Source organism: Balaenoptera borealis (assembly GCF_965194805.1).
Source record: "Balaenoptera borealis genome assembly, chromosome: 11".
Lineage (NCBI taxonomy): Eukaryota > Metazoa > Chordata > Mammalia > Artiodactyla > Balaenopteridae > Balaenoptera > Balaenoptera borealis.
This window is the reverse complement of record NC_138868.1, coordinates 877,487-901,799: the sequence shown is the minus strand read 5'-3', so window position 1 is coordinate 901,799 and position 24,313 is coordinate 877,487. Positions and strand designations below refer to the sequence as shown.

Below are 24,313 nucleotides of genomic sequence, written 5' to 3'. Positions count from 1 at the left end.
GCCCGCGGGCATCGGGGATGGGGCGGGGCTCTGCCAGCAGCTCTGCCCTAACAGTCTGGTCCCCCCGGATTCTGCCCGTCCTGCACGTGGACTCTGACCTTTGGGGGGTAGCCCTGGTGCCCTGCCCCACGTGGCCCAGCCAAGCTCTCCCAGGCCGGGCTCTGGGGGTTAGGGAAGGCCCCAGGGTTGGTGCAGCCCTGTTGGGGCGGCCCTTCTTTCCTTCCTGTAGCAAGCTGGGACCTCCAGCCCCAGCCCCAGCTCCAGGTGTCCGGCCAGGGACAGGAACACGGACACGTGGGGCACCGGGTGGTGTCCCCGTGTGTCCCGCGGGGGAGGCGCGGGCCGCTCACCGGGACGCTCCCGGGCAGAAGCCCTCGCAGAAGGGGACGCTGACGGCGGCCTGGGTGGCGCAGCCCCGGTGTCGCAGGACCGTCAAGCTGGCGCGTACCTGGCAGGAGTCTGGGCAGACGAAAGGCGGTGGAGGCGGATCTGTGAGGTCCCCGCCCGCGCCGCACCCCCACGTAACCTCCCGCTCAGGGTCGGGTTCTGGCGGCGGAGTTGGCTTCGGGAGGAGTCAGTGGGCGGCGCTGGGCGGGGCTGGGGGGCGGGAAGGCGGGCCTCGACTTACCCACTTCCTCACAGGAGTAGCAGCAGCCGATTTTCCTGAGGATGCCCTGCGGGGGGAGGGGGAACAGAGGGCGAGCTGGGGCAGGCGGGGCCTCCTGGGGTGGGTGTGGGCGGGGTCTCCCGAGGCGGTGTGGGCGGGGTCTCCCTAGGCGGTGTGGGCGGGGCCCCAGGGTGGGTGTGGCTCTGGGCATGGGCGGGGCCTCCGGGGCGGGCCTGAGCCCCAGACACACACCCTGCAGCTGGACACGTCCGGGCACGCGACGGGCGTCGGGGTCAGCATCGGGGGCCCGTTCTCAGCCTGGCAGTGGTACAACGTGCAGTTGTCCACGAGGCTGTTGACCCAGGTCTCGTTGGGCTGAAATAAAAGGGGGAGAGTGGGGGCCGGGTTGAGGATTATCTGGTGGGCAGAGAGGAGCTGGCGGGGAGGGTCTCTGGGGCGCGGGGGTTGAGACTGAGCCCCCCCTTACCTGGACCAGCCGGCCGTCGGACGTGAGGCAAGCTGTCTGCACGCACTCCCCGCAGCACTGCCCGGCCACCCTCGAGTACTGGAAGCCCTGGGGGCAGAGGGGTGGTCACGTCCCTCACCCCCAGCCTGGCTCCTCAGCCCTCCTGCTCTCCTGCCCACGTCCCAGGGGCCCAGGGCCTCCCTAGCAGCGCCTTTCCTCTGTGAGGCGGTGTCCCCGCCCTGCCGCAGTGCCCCTCTCAGCCTCACCCCTGCTTCCAGCACCTTCTGCGCTTGTGCCCTCCGGGAACCTGATCCCAGCAGCCTGCAGGTCCTGCCCCTCGCCCAAGACCCCTTCCACCATCCTCCTGCTTCACTCCCTCCCTTTGGGAAGACAAAAGCCCCAGTGAAGCCTGAGCTGGAGACCCTTCCTGGACCCCAGGGTGTGGTGATTGGGGGCTGCCCTAGGGGCCTGGCTCTGCCCCGGAGGCCGGCCTCACCTGGGGACAAGTGGCGTTGCAGGCCTCCTCCTCACACTGCACGGTCGGGTCACGGGTGTCCACGGACAGGCAGGTGCACGTGTGGCAGGGAATGACCGCTGGGAAGGTTGCACCGACCTGCAGTGGACAGGGTGAGGGGAGGTGACACTGAGGGCCCTGAAGGGGCACCAGGGCCAGGACCTCTCCCCGTGTCGGTGAGGCCCACAGAGCAGTCTCTCTGCTCTTCACATGGGATTACGGATGTGCCCCCTGGCTGAGCACAGACCAGGGCAGGCAGGGGCCCCGGGCAGGCAGGAGGGGTGGGAGGGTGCAGTCCTGCCCCGAAGCTCTTGCTGGGAGAGCTAAGCTCCCAGAGGCTCTCTACAGAAGGTGCCTGTAAAGGGCCCAGAGCCTCGACTCACCTGCTGTCATGGCGGGAGGGGCTGGATAGGGCTGGGCGTGGGGAGACAAGGAGTGGACACGGGGCATCCCTAGGCGGGTGTGCCCAGCCCCGGACCCACTCTCCGCTCTACCCTGACGGCCTAGCTGAGCCCTTACCCCGTAGACGGTGCCGTTGTAGGTGCACAGCTGAGGCCCTGGAAGGAAAGAGAGGGCTGAGGACCTGCCCAGGCAGCGGAAGGAAGTGTTCAGACCACCCCCCCCGGCCCCACCCCCACCCCAGAGACTCACGGCAGCTGAAGGTGGGGCAGCAGCTGTTCTCCGCCTGGGTGCAGGCCAGCTCCTCTCCCGGCCTACATTTGGGTGGGCTCTGGGGGCACGTGCTCGTGTTGCAGACTGCGGGAGAGTTGGGGGGCTGCCTGGGGTGTCCCTGCCCTCTGTCCTCTGGCTATTCTGGTTCCCAGGGTAACATCTACCCACACTGGACCAAAGAGATCCCCCTTCCATGGGAGCTGACGGCTCTCTGTTGCCCTTCTGGGTCCCCACGCTTTGTCACCTCCCCGGTCTTCCCCAAGACCCTGGGTGGTACCAGGGCACACCAGAGGTCATCAGCGTCATTTTTAGGTGGAAAAATGAAGGCCCAAGAGGCCTCCCCACCTCGTGGTCCAGCCAAGTCCAGCTAGGACCCTGCAAACCTCCTCCGCCCTGCAGGCCTGCCGGCCAGGTGGCCTGTGCCCAACACCGTCCTCTGCTGTCTCACCACTCCACCCGGCCCACTGGGGTTCAGGTCTCACCACACAGAGTTTCCATGCAGCAAGGGTTGTCGGCCAGGGGCCTGGTCTGGGCCACGAAGCCGGCCCAGCCACATTCCTGTGGCTGGTCCCGGGCCTCGCACTGCACAGGGACGCACTGCACCGACACGGAGCCTTCATCACACACGCAGGACTGGCAGTTGCTGACCCACCGCTCTCCGGGCTGCAACAGACCAGGTCAGGGTCCCCCAGGGCTCCTGGGTGGTGCCCCGGCCTCTGGGGCTGCGTCCAGCAGCGGGTCAGGCCCCAGCCCTCAGCATGCGGGCTCAGCGCTCAGCCTCCCCCTCTCTGGAGCAGGCGTGTGCCGGTGATGCGGCTCACGCCGGGGTGCCCACACCAGCCCCTCCCTGGCCCGGGTAGAGCTGCCGCCCTGAGATGGGGACCCCCTCCCTCCGTCTGCTCAAGCAAGGAGTCAGGAAGCTGTGTGCAGAACACTCACGAATTTGGGAAACCCATCTGGTCCCACGCAGGCTGGGAGGGAAGAACGGGGAGAAAGGGGGTCACTGGGAGTGCTGGGGTTGGGGCCCAGCAGGCCTGGCCACCCCCTCCCCCCAACAGAGGCCTCTTCTTCCTGCTGGGGACAGAAGCCTCCGGAGAACTCCGGGGGGGGGTCATTTAGGAGGGGGCTCAGGAAGGCTCAAGCCCACCCTGCACCGCTGGCAGAACTGGGTGGGACGGGCCCAGGCCGGGGTCTGCCCGCCCCGTGGCCCTCCCCATCCCGCTCTGCGGGGCTGGGGAGGGCCCAGGTGTGGGGTTGCTTACGGCACTCGGGCACACAGACGTCCGTGTGTGAGTTGAACAGGATGTGGCCGTCGGGACAGAAGCAACCCTCTGCCAGCCCCCTGCTCTCCGGGCTCTGGCTCCTGCAAGGCGACCAGGGCAGTCTGAGGAGGAGGGCAGTGGGCATGGTGGGGGGCTGGGGTCACTCCTGAAGTCCAGGGTCGGAGGTCAGGGCCGGGGAAGGGCACCCTGAGATCTGGGGCTTGGGGTCTCGGACCCTCTGTGGGTCTCCTCCTGGGTCCCCCCAGACCCTTCAGGCAGGCCTGGGAGGCCTGCTGTCCCCACTGTCCTATCCCGTCCCCGTCTGCTGGGCTCACCTGGAGTCACAGGACTTGGGCTGCATGGGGCCACACGGCTTATACACCTTGGTGGGCGGGCAGGTGAGGTCTGCGGGCACACAGACGGGTGTCAGGTGGGCCAAGGAGGCCAGGGCCCCCGGCGGCCACACCCGACTCACCACACAGCCCGCTGGTGGCGTTGCGCCAGTCGGGGCACACGCCCCGGGCGCGGCAGAGCGCCGAGTAGGCCTCCAGGCTCTGGCAGAGCGCTTCAGGGCGGCTGGGCCCGCAGCTGTCGCTGACACAGGTGCTGAAGAACGGGCCGGGCGGGATGAGGCCGTGGCACCCGGCGAAGACCCTGCAGGCAGGGCCGGTCAGAGGCCAGGGCGGACGCCCCGCGGGGTGGCTGCGCCTGACCGCCCAGCCCACGCAGAGGACTCACGGGCTCAGCAGCAGCTCGCAGAGGGGTTCCGGGGGGCACGGAGTGGAGGTGGGTGTGCTGGGTGCCGGCGACAGGGGGCTGGCGGTCGGGGGCAGGCCGGTCGGTGCCCAGCAGCCCTCCCCGCTGCTGTTGGGGACCAGCCAGGACTGGGCCATGTCCTGGCAGGTGGGGGCCGTGGTGCCGTCAGGCCGGCGACAGTCGTCCCTGCGGCTGTTGGTGCAGGTGCCTGGGGAGGGCGGGGCAGGCGCCTCACTGTGGTGGGGGGCACTGGACCATCCTCTTCTCCCCTTCCATCCCCCCGACTTCCCTGGCAGCCAGTCAGCTATGAAACACTGCTTCCTGCCCGGGGCAGGTGGCACGGGGAGCAGGTGGGAATCTGTGGCGGGGGCATCCGTGGCGGGGGGCAGGCGGTCAAGAGCCGGGGCCGCCTGGGGGCATGTGCCCGCAGCGGTGGTGCCCGGCCCCTCGCTCCCCCAGCAGGCGTCCTGCGGGTCCCTGCTCACCACACTGGCCCTCGGTGTTGTAGCTGAAGTGGCTGTAGGACAGCTGGGCTTGGAAGACCCGCCCGTTGAAGATGACTCTCACGCCGACGGCGGGAATCTCGATGCTCATCTCGGTGGCCCCCGTCGCCGTCACGGTCAGGCCGTTCTTGCTGAAGCTCTGCCTCACCCGCATTTGGCCAAACAGGATCTGGGGACGTGACCGGGGAACCCGTGACTTGGGCCGAGGGGCAGCGGGCTGGCCTTTGGGGCTTTGCCTGCTGGGCGCTGGGCCCCCTCCTCGGCATCTGCACCCCGAAGCGCAGATGCCCCCTTGGGCCTGGGGTCACAGTCGGCGCATTTGGGTCCCAGGGTGCTCTTGGCCACGGGCACTCCCCACGCTTCTTCCCTGCTCAGGAGTCACTGTGCTTGGGGCCCCAGGTCGCAGTGTGCCCTTTGCCTGCCCTGAGGCCCCATGGGAGCTGCCCTCTGCGCGGGGGAGATGCGCTCTATGTGCACCAGGGCTCCCGGGCCTCTGCCGGCCCCTGCCTTCCCTAACCAGGCTGGGACAGGCCAGTGCCGCTCTGCTGCCTGCACTCACCAGGCTTTCCTCCTGCCCGTCGGCGCCAGGGGTGGTGGTGAGGACGATGTCCATGGACTCATAGTGGACGCCGAGGGCGCGGGGGCAGCTGGCGGCGGCCTCGCAGTAGTGGTTGTACAGGAGAATGCTGAGGTTGCCGTGGCGCGGCCGGATCTCCCGCATGAGGACGTGGGTGCAATTGTCCAGGAAAGAGTAGGAGGTGCCGTCGAAGGTCTCGTAGTGGGTGTCCCCCCAGCCGCTGCAGGAGCCTGGGGGGTGTGGACGGGCCTCACCCAGTGCCACCCAGAGCTGCCACCCTGGGGAGTCACTCAGCCCCCAGGGCCTCAGTCCTCTCGTTTATGACATGGGTATAGCAGGTTGGATGGGGGCCCCGAAAACGCGTCCACCCAGAGCCTGCGAATGTGACCTCCTTTGGGAAAAGGGTCTTTGCAGCTGTGATTAAGTTACGGATCATGGGGTGAGGTCATCCTGAGTTACCAGGGTGGCCCTAAGTCCAATGACAGGTGTCCTTCTAAGAGACAGAAGAGACAGAGAGAGGAAGCCGCGTGATGACTGGGGCAGAGGTTGGATGGATGCGGCCACAGCCCGGGGCGCCTGAGGCCCCAAGTCTGGAAGGGGCGGACAGGACCCTCCTTTAAAGTTTTGGGGAGAGCTTGGTCCTGCAGACACCTTGATCTTGGATTTCTGGTCTCCAGGACTGGGAGAGAATCACTTTCTGTTGTTTTGAACCACCCAGTTTGTGGTCCTTCGTTTTAGCTGCCCCAGGACCCCCGGGGGGTTGTAAGACCACCCCCTCCTGCATGCTACTCCATGGGGAAATCTGCTCAGGACCCCTCAGGTTACGATTCCCTCCTCTCCCTGATCTCAGAAACCCCCGGCTTCCCTTCAAACTGCCAAGCCTGATGGGGGGTGAGCTCAGCGATCCCGGGCATCGGGCATGGGGGACGTGTGCGTGTCCCAAATGCCTGGCGGCGCATCCCCTCCCCCCCCCCCCGCCCCCAGAGGCGGGCTCTCACACTGGCACTCGTAGCTGTAGTCACAGGGCCCATCCCCGCTCTGCACTCTCACGGGCAGGTGCCCGTTCACGCAGACGACTTCACCCATCGGCTTCGGCCCCAGCAGGACGACACGGTTGTCACCCTCACACCGAGCCACTGTGCAGTCCTCTAGGGTCCAGGACTCATTCACCTGGAGAGAAGGGCAGAGCGCTCACCAGGTGGGCTTGCAAGACCCACCCTCACTGCCGCTGCCACAGCCTCAGGACCCCCTCGGCCTGGGAAGGGCTGCCCCCGCCTCCTGGCTGGGCCGGTGCTAACCAGGCCAGACCCCGCGCTCCTCCCTCCAGCCAAGCGAGCTGCGGAGCGGTCACCGAGGGGCTTGGGGTTGTGCCGTCACCCTGACGGGCGCCTTAGACCCTGTGCACACAGAAGGGCCTGGCGCTTCAGGGAGGAGGCGGGGGACACACCTGTCGGGGTGGGATGATGCGATCGCAGCCGGGAACTGGGGTGTCTGGGGGAACAGAGGCCGAGGTCCCCGAGGGTGAGGGGGTGGAGCAGGCGCCCTGGAAGCGGTCGATGTCACAGCGCTGGTTGCAGATGGCTAAGAAGTGGCAGCCCTCTCCGTCGGTCTTGTTGTAGATGATGTCCCCTACGAATACAGAGACACTGGGTCAGCCAGGGAGGGGGGACAGGAGGGCATCCCCGGACATGCAGGCACATGGACACGGCCCGCGGGACCCAGCGTCCAGGCTGCAGGTCTGCAGGGAGGGGGCGGGCTCCTCCACTCACCTGGTAGGAAGAACTTTCCGAAGGCGTGGCAAAGGCAGGCTGTGGTGGGGCTGGGAGAGGCAGTGGAGATGGAGAAGGTCCCCGGGCTGCCAGAGGCCACCCCGGACCAGGAAGAGGTGGTGGGTGGGGACCAGGAGGCGGTCGATATGGGGGAAGTCAAAAGGGGACCCGTAGGAGAGACACTGGGCAAGCCTGGCTTGGTGGTCATGGGTGGGGACCCCGGGAAGGCAGAGGGACTAGGGGTGGAGATGCTCTCGGTGGTCCCAGGGGAGAAGGGACCTGTCACAGTGGTTGAGGTGGAGACCCTCTGGGTGGTCCCCGTGGAGGAGGGACCTGTCAGAGTGGTGGAGGTGTAGACCTTCCCGGTGGTCCACGTGGAGGAGGGACCTGTCACACGGGTGGGGGTGGAGACCCTCTGGGTTGTCCCCTTGGAGGAGGGACGTGTCACACTGGTGGAGGTGTAGACCCTCTGGGTGGTCCCAGAGTAGGAAGGACCTGTCACAGTGGTTGAGGTGTAGACCCTCCCGGTGGTCCCCATGGAGGAGGGACCTGTCACACTGGTGGAGGCATAGACCCTCTTGGTGGTCCCTGTGGAGAAGGGACCTGTCATATGGGTGGTGGAGGAGATGCTCTGGGTGGTCCCCGTGGAGGAGGGACCTGTCACACGGGTGGGGGTGGAGACCCCCTCGGTGGTCCCCGTGGAGGAGGGACCTGTCAGAGTGGTGGGGGTGGAGACCCTCTTGATCGTCCCTGGGGAGGAGAGGTGTGTCTGGGTGGTGACCTTCGATGACAGACTGCCAGTGCTGGTGCTGATGGTGGAGGGTGAGGGGGCCGGCGTGGTGGACGTGGGACTGGCGGGGCTGGGGCAGTGGCTGTGGTCACAGCAGAACACGCGGATCTGGTAGTTGAGGCACATCAGGCTACTCTGGTCTCGGTTCCGGCACACCAGACCCTCCTCCAGCCGGCACTGCACCACCTGGCCCAGATCCTGCAGGGCCTCCTCAGGCAGGGCCTCGGCCCGGCACTGCAGCTGCAGAGGCTGCTGGCAGATGGCCCCACCGGCCGCCTGGATATTAGCATAGGTCTCGAAGTCCCCCCCAGAGGCCCCCGGCATCGGGTAGCTCTGGTCCAGCCAGTCTGTCCAGGCACAGCGAGGCTGACAGGCCGTGGACCCGATGTCTGGGGACGTGGTGACCAACGGGGTGCTGGAGGTGTGGGTCTTCTGCGAGGACACCGTGGCTGTGGAGGTGGCCATGGAGGAGCCGAGGGTGGTGCCCAGTGAGGAGGTGCTGGGCTCAGGCATGCGGGTGGATACGGAGGCTCTGGTGCCCGCCCCTGTGCTGGAGGTGGTCCCCGTGGAGGAGGGACCTGTCACAAGGGTGGTGGTGGAGACCCCCTTGGTGGTCCCCATGGAGGAGGGACCTGTCAGAGTGGTAGCGGAGGAGACCCTCTGGGTGGTCCCCTTGGAGGAGGGACCTGTCACATGGGTGGTGGTGGAGACCCCCTTGGTGGTCCCCATGGAGGAGGGACCTGTCAGAGTGGTAGCAGAGGAGACCCTCTGGGTGGTCCCCGTGGAGGAGGGACCTGTCACATGGGTGGTGGTGGAGACCCCCTTGGTGGTCCCCGTGGAGGAGGGACCTGTCAGAGGGGTGGGGGTGGAGACCCTCTGGCTGGTCCTCGTGGAGGAGGGACCTGTCAGAATGGTGGGGGAGGAGACCCTCTGGGTGGTTCCAGGGTAGGAGGGACCTGTCACACGGGTGGGGGTGGAGACCCTCTTGGTGGTCCCCGTGGAGGAGGGACCTGTCAGAGTGGTAGGGGTGGAGACACTCTGCGTGTTCCCTGTGGAGAAGGGACCTGTCACACTGGTGGAGGCATAGACCCCCTTGGTGGTCCCCGTGGAGGAGGGCCCTGTCTCACGGGTTGGGGTGGAGACCCTCTTGGTGGTCCCCGTGGAGGAGGGACCTGTCACATGGGTGGTGGTGGAGACCCCCTTGGTGGTCCCCATGGAGGAGGGACCTGTCAGAGTGGTAGCGGAGGAGACCCTCTGGGTTGTCCCCGTGGAGGAGGGACCTGTTACATGGGTGGTGGTGGAGACCCCCTTGGTGGTCCCCGTGGAGGAGGGACCTGTCAGAGGGGTGGTGGTGGAGACCCTCTGGGTGGTCCCCGTGGAGGAGGGACCTGTCAGAGGGGTGGGGGTGGAGACCCTCTGGCTGGTCCTCGTGGAGGAGGGACCTGTCAGAATGGTGGGGGAGGAGACCCTCTGGGTGGTTCCAGGGTAGGAGGGACCTGTCAGAGGGGTGGTGGTGGAGACCCTCTTCGTGGTCCCCGTGGAGGAGGGACCTGTCACATGGGTGGTGGTGGAGACCCCCTTGGTGGTCCCCATGGAGGAGGGACCTGTCAGAGTGGTAGCAGAGGAGACCCTCTGGGTGGTCCCTGTGGAGGAGGGACCTGTCACATGGGTGGTGGTGGAGACCCCCTTGGTGGTCCCCGTGGAGGAGGGACCTGTCAGAGGGGTGGGGGTGGAGACCCTCTGGCTGGTCCTCGTGGAGGAGGGACCTGTCAGAATGGTGGGGGAGGAGACCCTCTTGGTGGTCCCCGTGGAGGAGGGACCTGTCAGAGTGGTAGGGGTGGAGACACTCTGCGTGTTCCCTGTGGAGAAGGGACCTGTCACACTGGTGGAGGCATAGACCCCCTTGGTGGTCCCCGTGGAGGAGGGCCCTGTCACACGGGTTGGGGTGGAGACCCTCTTGGTGGTCCCCGTGGAGGAGGGACCTGTCACATGGGTGGTGGTGGAGACCCCCTTGGTGGTCCCCATGGAGGAGGGACCTGTCAGAGTGGTAGCGGAGGAGACCCTCTGGGTTGTCCCCGTGGAGGAGGGACCTGTCAGAGGGGTGGGGGTGGAGACCCTCTGGCTGGTCCTCGTGGAGGAGGGACCTGTCAGAATGGTGGGGGAGGAGACCCTCTGGGTGGTTCCAGGGTAGGAGGGACCTGTCAGAGGGGAGGTGGTGGAGACCCTCTTGGTGGTCCCCGTGGAGGAGGGACCTGTCACATGGGTGGTGGTGGAGACCCCCTTGGTGGTCCCCGTGGAGGAGGGACCTGTCAGAGGGGTGATGGTGGAGACCCCCTTGGTGGTCCCCGTGGAGGAGGGACCTGTCAGAGGGGTGGTGGTGGAGACCCCCTTGGTGGTCCCCGTGGAGGAGGGACCTGTCAGAGGGGTGGTGGTGGAGACCCCCTGGGTGGTCTCCATGGAGGAGGGACCTGTCACATGGGTGGTGGTGGAGACCCCCTTGGTGGTCCCCATGGAGGAGGGACCTGTCAGAGTGGTAGCAGAGGAGACCCTCTGGGTGGTCCCCGTGGAGGAGGGACCTGTCACATGGGTGGTGGTGGAGACCCCCTTGGTGGTCCCCGTGGAGGAGGGACCTGTCAGAGGGGTGGGGGTGGAGACCCTCTGGCTGGTCCTCGTGGAGGAGGGACCTGTCAGAATGGTGGGGGAGGAGACCCTCTGGGTGGTTCCAGGGTAGGAGGGACCTGTCACACGGGTGGGGGTGGAGACCCTCTTGGTGGTTCCCGTGGAGGAGGGACCTGTCAGAGTGGTAGGGGTGGAGACACTCTGCGTGTTCCCTGTGGAGAAGGGACCTGTCACACTGGTGGAGGCATAGACCCCCTTGGTGGTCCCCGTGGAGGAGGGCCCTGTCACACGGGTTGGGGTGGAGACCCTCTGGGTGGTCCCCGTGGAGGAGGGACCTGTCACATGGGTGGTGGTGGAGACCCCCTTGGTGGTCCCCATGGAGGAGGGACCTGTCAGAGTGGTAGCGGAGGAGACCCTCTGGGTTGTCCCCGTGGAGGAGGGACCTGTTACATGGGTGGTGGTGGAGACCCCCTTGGTGGTCCCCGTGGAGGAGGGACCTGTCAGAGGGGTGGTGGTGGAGACCCCCTTGGTGGTCCCCGTGGAGGAGGGACCTGTCAGAGGGGTGGTGGTGGAGACCCTCTGGGTGGTCTCCATGGAGGAGGGACCTGTCAGAGGGGTGGGGGTGGAGACCCTCTGGCTGGTCCCAGTGGAGGAGGGACCTGTCAGAATGGTGGGGGAGGAGACCCTCTGGGTGGTTCCAGGGTAGGAGGGACCTGTCACACGGGTGGGGGTGGAGACCCTCTTGGTGGTCCCCGTGGAGGAGGGACCTGTCAGAGTGGTAGGGGTGGAGACACTCTGCGTGTTCCCTGTGGAGAAGGGACCTGTCACACTGGTGGAGGCATAGACCCCCTTGGTGGTCCCCGTTGAGGAGGGACCTGTCACATGGGTGGTGGTGGAGACCCCCTTGGTGGTCCCCGTGGAGGAGGGACCTGTCAGAGGGGTGGTGGTGGAGACCCCCTTGGTGGTCCCCCTGGAGGAGGGACCTGTCAGAGGGGTGGTGGTGGAGACCCTCTGGGTGGTCTCCATGGAGGAGGGACCTGTCAGAGGGGTGGGGGTGGAGACCCTCTGGCTGGTCCCCGTGGAGGAGGGCCCTGTCACACGGGTTGGGGTGGAGACCCTCTTGGTGGTCCCCGTGGAGGAGGGACCTGTCACATGGGTGGTGGTGGAGACCCCCTTGGTGGTCCCCATGGAGGAGGGACCTGTCAGAGTGGTAGCGGAGGAGACCCTCTGGGTGGTCCCCGTGGAGGAGGGACCTGTCGCATGGGTGGTGGTGGAGACCCCCTTGGTGGTCCCCGTGGAGGAGGGACCTGTCAGAGGGGTGGTGGTGGAGACCCTCTGGGTGGTCCCCGTGGAGGAGGGACCTGTCAGAGGGGTGGGGGTGGAGACCCTCTGGCTGGTCCTCGTGGAGGAGGGACCTGTCAGAATGGTGGGGGAGGAGACCCTCTGGGTGGTTCCAGGGTAGGAGGGACCTGTCAGAGGGGTGGTGGTGGAGACCCTCTTCGTGGTCCCCGTGGAGGAGGGACCTGTCACATGGGTGGTGGTGGAGACCCCCTTGGTGGTCCCCGTGGAGGAGGGACCTGTCAGAGGGGTGGTGGTGGAGACCCCCTTGGTGGTCCCCGTGGAGGAGGGACCTGTCAGAGGGGTGGTGGTAGAGACCCTCTGGGTGTTCTCCATGGAGGAGGGACCTGTCAGAATGGTGGGGGAGGAGACCCTCTGGGTGGTTCCAGGGTAGGAGGGACCTGTCACACGGGTGGGGGTGGAGACCCTCTTGGTGGTCCCCATGGAGGAGGGACCTGTCAGAGTGGTAGGGGTGGAGACACTCTGCGTGTTCCCCGTGGAGAAGGGACCTGTCACACTGGTGGAGGTGTAGACACTCTGTGTGGTCCCCACGGAGGAGGGACCTGTCACACTGGTGGAGGCATAGACCCTTTTGGTGGTCCCCGTGGAGAAGGGACCTGTCATACGGGTGGGGGTGGAGACCCTCTGGGTGGTCCCCGTGGAGGAGGGACCTGTCAGAGTGGTGGGGCTGGAGACCCTCTGGGTTGTCCCAGTGGAGAAGGGACCTGTCACACGGGTGGAGGTGTAGACACTCTGCCTGGTCCCTGTGGAGGAGGGACCTGTCACACTGGTGGTGGCATAGACCCTCTTGGTGGTCCCCGTGGAGAAGGGACCTGTCACACTGGTGGAGGTGTAGACCTTCTTAGTGGTCCCCGTGGAGGAGGGACCTGTCATACGGGTGGTGGAGGAGATGCTCTGGGTGGTCCCTGTGGAGAAGGGACCTGTCAGAGTTGTGGGGGTGGAGACCCTCTTGATCGTCCCTGGGGAGGAGAGGTGCGTCTGGGTGGTGACCTTCGATGACAGACTGCCAGTGCTGGTGCTGATGGTGGAGGGTGAGGGGGCCGGCGTGGTGGACGTGGGACTGGCGGGGCTGGGGCAGTGGCTGTGGTCGCAGCAGAACACGCGGATCTGGTAGTTGAGGCACATCAGGCTACTCTGGTCTCGGTTCCGGCACACCAGACCCTCCTCCAGCCGGCACTGCACCACCTGGCCCAGATCCTGCAGGGCCTCCTCAGGCAGGGCCTCGGCCCGGCACTGCAGCTGCAGAGGCTGCTGGCAGATGGCCCCACCGGCCGCCTGGATATTAGCATAGGTCTCGAAGTCCCCCCCAGAGGCCCCCGGCATCGGGTAGCTCTGGTCCAGCCAGTCTGTCCAGGCACAGCGAGGCTGACAGGCCGTGGACCCGGTCTCTGGGGACGTGGTGACCAGCGGGGTGCTGGAGGTGTGGGTCTTCTGCGAGGACACCGTGGCTGTGGAGGTGGCCATGGAGGAGCCGAGGGTGGTGCCCAGTGAGGAGGTGCTGGGCTCAGGCATGCGGGTGGATACGGAGGCTCTGGTGCCCGCCCCTGTGCTGGAGGTGGCGTGGCCTGTGCTGGGTGTCGTGTTGGGGGGTCCGGGTGTGGTCTCGAAGGGCCTGGTGGGGAGCTCTGTGACCTGAGGAGAGGCTGTGGGGTGCAGGGAGCGGGTGTAGGTGGTAGCCCTAGTGTTGGGCGTCACGGTGGTGGGGAGGAGGGTGGTCCCGAAGGTGGTCTCGTGAATGTGCGCAGTTGGAGGGGCCGTGGTGGGGGCACCTGTCTGGGTCACTGCAGAGATCGAGGGACTTGGCACTGTGGCCGTGGATCTGCCAGTGGCAGGCGGTGCGGTGGAGGTGGGTTGGGTCTGGGTCGTGGCAGAGGTCGAGGGCCATGGCACCGTGGCTGTGGAGCTGCTGGTGGCGGGCAGTGTGGTGGAGGTGAGGTAGGGGGTAGCCGTGGTGGGGCAGTGCCGGACATCATCGCAGCAGTACACACGGATGTTGTAGTTGAAGCACATGGTGAACTGCCCCCTCTGGTCTTCGTTCCTGCAGACCAGCCCGACCTCCAGGCTGCAGCTGAGCACCTGCCCGATCTGATCGATGCTCACCTCGGGGTAGCTCTCCGCCCGGCATTCAATCTTCTGCGGCTGCTGACACATCTTGCCGCCCGCGGCCCGGATATTGTCATAGGTCTCCATGTCTCCACCCCTGACCCCCGAGGTGGGGAAGTCCACGTCAAACCACTCTGTCCATTGGCACTTGGGTTGACAGCTGGTTGTGCCCTGGCTGGTGGTGGCCCCAGTGGTGGCCGTCGACACCGGGATTCCCGGCATGCTGGTCTCAGGGTGCGAAGTGGACAGCGGGCCGGTGGAGGTGGTGCCCGTTGTGCCCACTGCTGTTCCCGTGAGCAGCTGAGACGTGGAGGTTTCCATCGTCACCGACGTCGGGGTGGGCCCCCTTGAGGCTGTGTGAGTCGGGAGGACCGATGTGGCCCTCCGTGGGACGGTGGGCTCTGTGGACCCTGGGGGAGATGTGAGGCTCCCCGTGGCAGACACTGGGAGCGTGCCTGTGTGGCTGGGACTCGATGTCACTCGGGCTGTCAGTCCCGTGGAAAGGGAAGACGCTGGTGTGGCACTGCTGGTGGGGGACCTGGTCACCCCTGTGCTCCCCGGCCATGTTGTGGGCTGTGTGGCTGGTGGCACAGTGGTGGTAGTGCTGGAGGCAGTGGGGGACGTGGGGGCTGTGGCAGCAGAGGTGGCTGCTGTGGCAATGGCAGCAGTGGAGGTGGCTGCAGTGGTGACTCTAGCAGTGGAGGTTGTGGCAGTGGGGGCTGTGGCAGTGGTGGTGGGGGACGTGGAGGCCATGGGGGTGGGGGCGGTGGCAGTGGAGGTGGCTGCAGTGGGGGCTGTGGCAGTGGATGCGGTGGCAGTGGATGCGGTGGCAGTGGGGGCTGTGGTAGTGGATGTGGTGGCAGTGGGGGCTGTAGAGGTGGCCACAGTGGTGACTGTAGCAGTGGATGCGGTGGCAGTGGGGGCTGTGGCAGTGGATGCAGTGGCAGTGGTGGCTGTAGAGGTGGCCACAGTGGTGACTGTAGCAGTGGATGCAGTGGCAGTGGGGGCTGTGGCAGTGGATGTGGTGGCAGTGGTGGCTGTAGAGGTGGCCACAGTGGTGGCTGTGGCAGTGGAGGTGGTGGCCGTGTGGGCTGTGACAGTGGATGCGGTGGCAGTGGCAGTGGGGGACGTGGGCTCCCCGCAGTGGCCGTACCCACAGCACAGCACACGGATTTTGTAGTTGTAGCACATCTTGAACAGGCCCACCTGCTCGTCGTTCCTGCAGACCAGGCCGAAGCTGATGTCACAGTGCACGCGCTGATTCAGCTCCTCCAGCCTGACGTCGGGGAAGTTTTCGGCCTGGCACTCTATGCCCTGGGGCTGCTCGCACACGGCCCCTCCCGCACGCCTGATCTTGTCGTAGGACTCAACGTCCCCCCCGGCCTCCTCGGACTTGGGGTAGTCCTCGTCAAACCACTCTGTCCACTGACAGCGGGGCTCACACGTGGTGGTGCCCGTCGACACTGGGGTTCCCGGCATGCTGGTCTCAGGGTGCGAGGTGGACAGCGGGCCAGTGGAGGTGGTGCCCGTTTTGCCCACTGCTGTTCCCGTCAACGGCTGAGACGTGGAGGTTTGCGTCATCACCGACGCCGGGGTCGGCCCCCTTGAGGCTGTGTGAGTCGGGAGGACCGACGTGGCAGACACTGGGAGCGTGCCTGTGTGGCTGGGCCTCGAGGATGTCACTTGGGCTGTCAGTCCCGTGGAAAGGGAAGGTGCTGGTGTGGCACTGCTGGTGGGGGACCTGGTCACCCCTGTGCTCCCTGGCCGTGTCCTGGGCTGCGTGGCTGGTGACACAGCGGTGGTGGTGCTGGAGGCAGTGGGGGACGTGGGGGCTGTGGCAGCAGAGGTGGCCACTGTGGCAATGGCAGCAGTGGAGGTGGCTGCAGTGGTGACTGTAGCAGTGGAGGTTGTGGCAGTGGTGGCTGTGGCAGTGGCAGTGGGGGACATGGGGGCTATGGGGGTGGGGGCTGTGGCAGTGGAGGTGGCTGCAGTGGTGGCTGTAGAGGTGGCCACAGTGGTTGCTGTGGAGGTGGTGGCCACAGGGGCTGTGGCAGTGGATGTGGTGGCAATGGTGGCTGTAGAGGTGGCCACAGTGGTTGCTGTGGAGGTGGTGGCCATAGGGGCTGTGGCAGTGGATGTGGTGGCAATGGTGGCTGTAGAGGTGGCCACAGTGGTGGCTGTGGCAGTGGATGTGGTGGCAGTGGGGGCTGTGGCAGTGGATGTGGTGGCAGTGGGAGCTGTAGAGGTGGCCACAGTGGTGACTGTAGCAGTGGATGCGGTGGCAGTGGGGGCTGTGGCAGTGGATATGGTGGCAGTGGGGGCTGTAGAGATGGTCACTGTAGTGGCTGTGGCAGTGGAGGTAGTGGCCGTGGGGGCTGTGGCAGTGGAGGCAGTGGGAGCTGTAGAGGTGGCCACAGTGGTGGCTGTGGCAGTGGATGCGGTGGCAGTGGGGGCTGTGGCAGTGGATGTGGTGGCAGTGGTGGCTGTAGAGATGGCCACAGTAGTGGCTGTGGCAGTGGAGGTAGTGGCCGTGGGGGCTGTGGCAGTGGATGTGGTGGCAGTGGGAGCTGTAGAGGTGGCCACAGTGGTGACTGTAGCTGTGGATGCGGTGGCAGTGGGGGCTGTGGCAGTGGATGTGGTGGCAGTGGGGGCTGTAGAGGTGGCCGCAGTGGGGGCTGTGGAGGTGGCGGCCGTGCGGGCTGTGACAGTGGATGCGGTGGCAGTGGGGGCTGTGGCAGTGGATGTGATGGCAATGGTGGCTGTAGAGGTGGCCACAGTGGTGGCTGTGACAGTGGATGAGGTGGCAGTGGCAGTGGGGGACGTGGGCTCCCCGCAGTGGCCGTACCCACAGCACAGCACGCGGATTTTGTAGTTGTAGCACATCTTGAACAGGCCCACCTGCTCGTCGTTCCTGCAGACCAGGCCGAAGCTGACGTCACAGTGCACGCGCTGATTCAGCTCCTCCAGCCTAACGTCGGGGAAGTTTTCGGCCTGGCACTCTATGCCCTGGGGCTGCTCACACACGGCCCCTCCCGCACGCCTGATCTTGTCGTAGGACTCAACGTCCCCCCCAGCCTCCTCGGACTTGGGGTAGTCCTCGTCAAACCACTCCGTCCACTGACAGCGGGGCTCACACGTGGTGGTAGCCGGGACCACAGAGCTGCTGCCCACTTGGGTCACGGTTGAGGCAGGCTTGGCAGATGGGGTCTGTGAGGCGGAGGGCGCCATGGACAGGAGGGTGGTTCCTCTGGTGGGTGTGGTCTGGGTGGAGGTGGGCAGGGGCTGGGAGGATGGCCGCTGGCTGGTGCCCGGGGCCGGGCTGGTGCTGCAGGGCACGTAGTCGCAGCAGAGGACCCTCAGCTCGTAGTTGTGGCAGAGCGGGGGGTTCTGCTCGCTGTTGAGGCAGGTCAGCCCCCGGGCCTGGCCACACTCCACCTTCTGGCCCAGCTTCTCCAAAGGCATATCCGGGAACTGCTGGGCCCGGCACTCGACATGCGCTGGGGCCGGGCAGAACCGGTAGCCCCTCTGCCTCAGGTTCTCGAATGTCTCGAAGTCTCCCCCTCCCATGCCCAGCTCTGGACGTCCGCTGTCGTACCAGTCGGACCAGCGGCAGCGCTCCTGCACACACACGGTGGAGGGCGTGGGGACCGCGCCTGCGGGTGGAGTGCCGGGGTCCCCGTCAGCTCCCTCTGCGTCCTTGCCAGCCACCCCCCAAGGAGGGGCGACTCATGTCCCCTTGCCCCAGCGTTGGGCCCGGGCCGTCCTTTGCACCCAGGACACCTGTACCAGGTGCCCACTGGGTTCTCCCTTGGCACCCAGACCATCACCAGGGTCAGGGGCTCTGGTGAGTGAGGCAGGACCAGTGGTGTGTCTGCCAGGCTTACCTGTGGTGGAGGGCGGAGCCGCAGTGCTGGTGAAGGTGAAGGGCGTTGGGGACGGGGTTCCAGGACACTCCTCGGCCTTTCGGACAATGGTTCCATTGTCTCTGCAGATGGCAATCAGGCAGGCGCCCAGCCCGTCAGTCGTGTTGTAGATGACGTCCCCGTAGGCATAGGTTCTGCCCTCGTAGGTGCACGTACAGGCTGGAGACGGACAGGTACAGGGCTCATTCAGAGCCCCCAGCCCCCAGCCCTCAAACCAACAGGCCCCTGCTTACCCGCGGGGCTGTATGTGCACTGGAGGCCTCTGGAGGTGCAGTCACTGGGAGGGGGAGAGAGAAGAGCTGAGGGCCAGCAGGGCCCGGGCCTTACTGTGCCCGCCTGGCCCCGCCCCGTGCCCGCCCCATGTCCCCCCAGACCCCACCCCCGCTCCGCCACTGGCTCACCAGCTCTGGCAGTTCTCCGCCGTGGGGACCCTGGTGCCGGCATCATGGTAGTTTCCGTCCTCGTCATAGCAGCCCCCACACTGGGCCACGCACTTCATCTCGTCCTCATTGAAGAACGGCTTGCTGGGCGGGCACTTTGGGTAGCAGCCTGGGGCGGGCACAGGGCAGGGAGAAGACTCCCCTCTCAGGCCAGGCGGTGGGGCTGCCCTGGCCGCCACCCGTCTCTGTCCCCGTGTCCCGAGGGTGGGCGTGGGGAGGCAGGAGCCCGTGCTGGGGCGACGAGGCGTGGCCTCCCCCGGACAGCCTGCCCTCACCTTCCAGGCCTGGCAGGTCCATCAGGCAATGCCCGCTGGGGTTCCGGCAGGTCCTCAGGCAGGGGGCCCCGCAGGGCTGGTAGTGCCATTCGCACTCCCCTTGTGGGTTGTAGTAGTCGCAGAACAGGGCTGAGCAAGGGGGAGAGAGGCTGTGGGCGCCCGCCGGGCCCCGTCACCTCACTCCTCCCAGATCCAAGGGGTCTCAGGGCCTGCCCCCCGAATTCCAGTTTCATTTCTCAGCCCTGCACTCAGAACTCCCATCCCCCCCAAGCCATCCCATTTGGGGGCGACCTGTCTGTCTGGTTTGTACGCACACGAACGTGAGCACATGTGTATAGTACACGCATGTCACGTGTTCTTATGTGTGCATGCGTGCCCGTCAGGCCCCAGAGCTGGTGCAGCCGCACCTCATCCCGCCACCGTGGACAGAGCCCGACTCACGGCAGATGTCCGGGGTCCGCCAGGACACACACACGCCCGCTTCGTGGCAGGCCTGGGCGTAGGCGGCCACGGCTGTGCAGAAACACTCGCGGTCGCCCCCCGAGTCGCAGGCGCACGCGTCGCTCACGCAGGCCTCGTAGTACCTGGTGGAGTCGACCTGGGTGGGGGGGGGTGTCTGCTCAGCGAGAAGAGCCAACCCCCAGCCCCTGGGCAGCCGGCTCCCCATCTGCACGTCAAACCCCCATCTGCCATCTGAGACGCGCCCGCCTGGGCACCCACCCCAGGTCCCTGGGCGCCTCTCTGACCTCACCCCTGCCACTCCTCCCTCGCCTCTGCTCGGCCACCTCACTTAACTGTAGGCCAGCCCTCCCTGTGACCGTGCTGTGACCTGTCCTGACAGACGGGGTGCTGTCTCCTCAGGGTGAGGGGGTGCCCCCCGCTCTTCCCTCCCAGGCGGCAGAGTCCAGGGCAACCGTGTCTCGCATCTGCCACCAGGGGTGGCACCATCCGAGGTGGAGACTGCTGTGTCAGGTTCACAAAGGACTTTCTGAGCCAATGGGCAGGGCCCCCGGGGTGCGGGCGGGGGCCGCGAGCCAGGAGGGACACGAGGCCGCACACAGGCTGGCCAGCGTCAGCTGCGGGCCCGTCCCACTAAGCCGCCTCCTCATCACCGTGCGAGCCCCGGATCCCGAGACCGTGTTGGCGAGTGGGCCCTGCAGTCCTTGTTAAGTAGCAGGAAGGGCTTTGGGGAAGGGTCTCAGGCCACTGCGATCCTCTGCTTCTGTGGGGCCCGGCTGGGCTGCAGGCCCCCTGAGCTTTCTGTCCATGCTGGGGGCTGGCGGCTCAGGGAATGTGGGGGAGGACCGGGAGGTGACACTGAGGTCCTTCCTGGGTGGCTCGCAGCCCCGTTTCCAGGGGATGAGGCTGAGTGCCATCAGGGAAAGCAGAGCAGGACTGGGGACACGGGCACCTGCCTGGTGGGAGGGCCACACAGCGTGCCATGTGCAGTGGTCAGGGTCAAGGCCGTCTTCAGAGGACCAGCCTGGACCAGACCCAGGTCCCGCCAGGAGGGAAGGAGGCAGCCCCAGCACCCCCTTGGCCCACCTGAGAACGGCAGGCGCGGAAGGTGGCGCTGTTGACAATGCTGCACTGCTTCTGGGCCCAGGGCTTGCGGTACGGGTTGGCGGCGCAGGGGTCCTTGGGGGCCTGGGCGTCCGGGCAGGACGGCGAGAATTTCCAGCTGTTGCCGAACTCCAGCGCGTCGCCCACCACGGACTGGCTCCGCGTGGTGAAGTCGTTGAGGGCATTGTCGTCAAAGTTCCCACACAGGCCGCAGACCCTCCCCTGCGGATGGACGCAGAGATGGGCACCGGGTGGGGCTGCATGGGGTGGCCTGAGGGAGCAGCACCGAGCCTGGCCTGGGAGGCGTGACTGCTGGCCACCCTATTCCCCCAGGCAGCACCCAGTGAACTTTCAGGAAGGCGGGATGCACAAGGGGTCCTGCAGTGGGCAGGAAGGCAGGTGGGCAGGTGGATAGGCAGGTGGACAGGCGGATAGGTGGGCAGGTAGACAAGTAGAAAGGTAGGCAAGTGGGCAGGCAGGTGGGCAGGTAGACAGGCGGGCAGGCACCTGCTCCCCTATAGAATTTTAGCCCAGCGGGCCTGGAACAGCTGAGTGCAGAGACCAGGGAGCCAAGAGCGCTTTCCAACCAGGACTGACACGCCCACTGGTCGGTTTGGTCTTGACATGCCCCTTTGGGGACCGGACACCGTGCATGGCCTCCCCAGCCCTCAGCAGTCCGTCAGCTGCCAGACTGCACTGGGCCAGGTCTAGGAGTAAGAGCTCTGTCCCTCCCCAAGGGGGTCCCGCAGCCTGCCCACCCCCACCTTGTACTCCTGGTGCAGCCGAATAAACACGCTGGTCTTCCGGTCCCAGGACACGACCATGCCACTGCGGGTCTCGACGGCCAGGTAGATGCCCATGTAACGGATCTTGTAGGGCAGGTCTCCGCCTGGCCCCCTCTGCACCACCTTGTAGGAACCCTCGTGGAGGATCAGCTCATAGTTCTGCAGAGGGGCACAGGGGAGGCGGCGGCTGCAGGGAGCTGAGGGGCCAGCTTTGGGGCCAGAGCCCCCTGTGGCCCAGGACAGGGGCTCTGTGGGTGCTCAGGGGCCCGACGCATGGGGCTGGCGTTAGGAATGAGCCGGACTCCTGACACTATCTGCGAACTTGAGGTGAGAGGCTGGGAGCCCGCAGAGGCCGTGTGGGAAGTTGGGAGCTGTGGGCAAGCGGAGTGGGGCAGAGGCCACAGGAGCTGCAGGAGACCACCCAGCCCCATCTTGGGCCCGCCCCCCACTCTTCTGCTGCCTTCCTCACGCCTCTCCCCACCTTTGGGGCGGGTGGGAAACGGCCCCCCGTCAGCAGCTCCGCTCTCTGCACTGTGAACTCTGACCACCCACTGCTAGAAGTGGTCATCCCCAGGTGTGGGGGGCTGAACGAAGGCCCCCCAAAAAGACACGTCGAGTTCCAACCCCCAGAATCCGCGAATGTGCCTTGATTTGGAAAAAGGGTCTTTGCAGATGTGATGAAGTGGAGGTGAGATCTGGAGGTGAGACCATCCTGGATTTAGGGAGGGCCCAGATCCAGGGACGGGGGTTCCTACCAGGTCAGACAGGGGAAAAGGACACAGAGAAGGGGCTGTGTGAGGACAGAGCAGAGACCGGGGGGGACACGGCCACAAGCCAGGAGGCCCCAGAATCTGGATGAGGCAGGAAGGACCCTCGCCTGGAGCCTGTGGCGGGAGCCTGGCCTCAGAACCATGAGAGAATTACTTTCTCGGGCTGCAAGTCCCCAGGCTGTGGCTATTACTGTGGCCCTGAGACCTGAGGCCACAGCTGGAGGTCCAGGGGCCCCGGCCAGGGCTCCAACAGGGCTGCAGAGGGAGGGAGACGGTTCCCAGGCGCCCCCACCTCCAGGAAGATCTTGATGGCCTTGGAGCAGGTGACGCCCGTGGTCCCGCAGGGGACGTTCTCGGTGACGATGCGGAAGCTCCCATTGCTGGCGTTGTTGCCTGCACAGTAGTCCTGAGAAGGGGAGGAGAGGGACGTGGTCACGGCCCCAGCGCCAGCTCGCTGGCCAGGGGGTGGGCGAGGGGCCATGTACCTGGGCCAGCGTGTGCTGGCCGAGGGAGGGGGGCCGCGTACCTGGGCCAGCGTGTACTCACAGCTCCCCTCAAAGCTGTAGCGCTCGCCGTCAAAGGTGATGAAGTGGCCGTCCCCATAGGCCACGCAGGTGCCCAGGCAGGGCCGGCGGCTGCACTCCCACCTGCGGCCCCTGCAGGTGCTGCGGGGTAGGGCAGGTGACGCCCTGCTCAGGGGGCCGGGCCAGGAGACCACCTCACCAGGCAGCCGCGGCCAAGCCCGTCAGACAAGGACGAGGACACAGCGCCTCTTCCATGAAACAGGAATGCGGTGCTGCCCCTCCCCAGGCTGGAGGGGTTAAATGGAGCAGGGAGGTCGGGGCACGCGGGATCCGACACCCCACCCCCCGGTTGGGCTCCTGTCTGCAGGCTCCCCTAACCCTTGGCGCCTGGGGTGCAGGGCCCACGGCCCTGGGGGCAGCGTCAACCGGCCCTGCCGTCTGCTGGGCAGAGAAGGCCAGTCCCTGGGCACCTCCCAGAGGACGAACGGGCCGCCCGGGGCTTTCCAGGCCTCAGCTCGTCTCCGGCCTCCTGCCAAGGACATCCTGGCCGAGGCCCGCTCGGGCCGCTGTCCCCGTGGTCTCCGCCCACACCGCCCCTCCGCGGCCCCTCCACACACCAGGTGTTACAGTCGACCCTGATGGTCTCCCCGGGCTGGTAGGCGGCCTCGTTGTGCAGGCAGGGGCAGTCCTCCTCGGCCACACAGCCCCCGCTCCCATCGGCCAGCAGCCCCGCGGGGCAGACGCAGCCCGACACACAGCGAGTGCTGAACTGTGGACAGGCAGACGCCCGTCAGCGGCTCGTCCGGCTCGGGGACACCAAGGGACAGGGGACGCTGCCCCCCCTCCCCCCCGGGCCCCGGGCAGCGCTGCCGTGCCCTCCCAGCTGGCTCACACAGTCTACGTCCAGCACGTGGCAGCTCCGCACACACTCGGCCCCGGGCGTGTCCGCGGAGGCGTTGCTACAATCCAGGAACAGCATGGGGGCCACGCACCCTGAGGAGGAGACCACACTGGGTGGGCCGCCCGGCCCAGCAGCAGCCCCTCCCCTTGGTCGTCGGGGGGGGGGTGGCGTGGGGCCCTTAGAGGGGGAGGCCCGGGGCGGGGGGTGGGAGTAGAACCTGTGCTCTCCTCCACGGCTCCCAGGCAGCTCAGCTTCCCGCTCGCACATGAACTACAAGAGATGAGAACGACGGCCAGTCTGGGCAGCTGCCCGCTGCCCCACAGACCTCACCCAGATCTCGCCGGCTGGGCCCCCGGGCCTTGTCATGAGGGGAGGGAGCCGCCTGCTCCGGGGCACAGTGAGGGCCACAAATCCCCGCGAATGCACTGAGTGAATGAGCAGAGGTGCCAGGAAGGTACCTGGAGTCGGACGGGAGGGGGAGGGGGAGAGGGAGGGGGGGGGCGGAGGAGGCCAGGACAGGGGTGCACCCAGGTGGGCCCTCCAGGGCACACACCGTGCCCCCCACGGGCCCCAGACTCTCAGAACACCTTCCCGGGCCAGAGGAGGGGTCCCTCTCAGAAGGGCTAAGGGGTGCACAGGGGTGAACTTCCCTCCCCAGGGAGTCCCCTGTGTGCTGAAGTCCCCTGCGGGAGGCACGGAGAGCTTTGTGTGTGGAGCAGGAGGGGTGGGGGGCATGACATCGGGGAGGGGCTGACAGCGGGGACGGGGCCCCTTACCACACCACACCGCTGTCGTGCAGGACCTCCCCGGGGGCCAGCACGGAGCCACGGGCGTAGCAGGGGCAGGCCTCGGCGGGCACGCAGTCACCGGTGTCGTCCAGGAAGGTGCCCGAGGGGCAGGTGCAGCCGTCCACGGGCACGAAGGCCACGTCGCAGGTGACATCGGCCTGGCTTAGGGAGCGGCAGGTGGGCTGACAGCTGTCCACCACGTAGGCGTAGCTCTGGGTCTTGGGGCAGCTGCTCACGTACTTGTCTGGGGGCCGGCAGGTGACATACAGGTCAGCGGCGGGCAGCCCGTCCAGCCTCGCCTGACCACGTCCGAGCTGGGACTGGAGCGGCCCGAGACTTGGCTCCCC

General features: G+C 66.6%; 1 protein-coding gene across 1 annotated transcript in view; it reads right to left on the bottom strand.

The window, feature by feature from the left end:
• Window positions 1–24,313, bottom strand: part of MUC5B (mucin 5B, oligomeric mucus/gel-forming) — a 35,893-nt gene that overhangs the window by 1,151 nt on the left and 10,429 nt on the right. The window contains exons 18-50 of the mRNA XM_082342195.1: window positions 23,955–24,210; window positions 23,396–23,448; window positions 23,170–23,270; window positions 22,895–23,046; window positions 22,280–22,418; window positions 22,046–22,159; window positions 20,963–21,142; window positions 20,181–20,420; window positions 19,077–19,233; window positions 18,636–18,764; window positions 18,322–18,469; window positions 18,154–18,197; window positions 17,882–18,079; window positions 12,383–17,650; window positions 9,521–9,574; window positions 7,127–7,837; window positions 6,805–6,986; window positions 6,356–6,527; window positions 5,340–5,587; window positions 4,763–4,949; window positions 4,260–4,485; window positions 3,997–4,175; window positions 3,857–3,926; window positions 3,522–3,622; window positions 3,199–3,230; window positions 2,742–2,922; window positions 2,239–2,343; window positions 2,107–2,144; window positions 1,570–1,686; window positions 1,095–1,181; window positions 860–982; window positions 629–674; window positions 351–459 (exon numbers count right to left, since the gene is read on the bottom strand). Coding sequence (XP_082198321.1) covers window positions 351–459; window positions 629–674; window positions 860–982; window positions 1,095–1,181; window positions 1,570–1,686; window positions 2,107–2,144; window positions 2,239–2,343; window positions 2,742–2,922; window positions 3,199–3,230; window positions 3,522–3,622; window positions 3,857–3,926; window positions 3,997–4,175; window positions 4,260–4,485; window positions 4,763–4,949; window positions 5,340–5,587; window positions 6,356–6,527; window positions 6,805–6,986; window positions 7,127–7,837; window positions 9,521–9,574; window positions 12,383–17,650; window positions 17,882–18,079; window positions 18,154–18,197; window positions 18,322–18,469; window positions 18,636–18,764; window positions 19,077–19,233; window positions 20,181–20,420; window positions 20,963–21,142; window positions 22,046–22,159; window positions 22,280–22,418; window positions 22,895–23,046; window positions 23,170–23,270; window positions 23,396–23,448; window positions 23,955–24,210 — 10,147 coding nt within the window. The remainder of the gene's footprint in view (window positions 1–350; window positions 460–628; window positions 675–859; window positions 983–1,094; window positions 1,182–1,569; window positions 1,687–2,106; window positions 2,145–2,238; window positions 2,344–2,741; window positions 2,923–3,198; window positions 3,231–3,521; window positions 3,623–3,856; window positions 3,927–3,996; window positions 4,176–4,259; window positions 4,486–4,762; window positions 4,950–5,339; window positions 5,588–6,355; window positions 6,528–6,804; window positions 6,987–7,126; window positions 7,838–9,520; window positions 9,575–12,382; window positions 17,651–17,881; window positions 18,080–18,153; window positions 18,198–18,321; window positions 18,470–18,635; window positions 18,765–19,076; window positions 19,234–20,180; window positions 20,421–20,962; window positions 21,143–22,045; window positions 22,160–22,279; window positions 22,419–22,894; window positions 23,047–23,169; window positions 23,271–23,395; window positions 23,449–23,954; window positions 24,211–24,313) is intronic.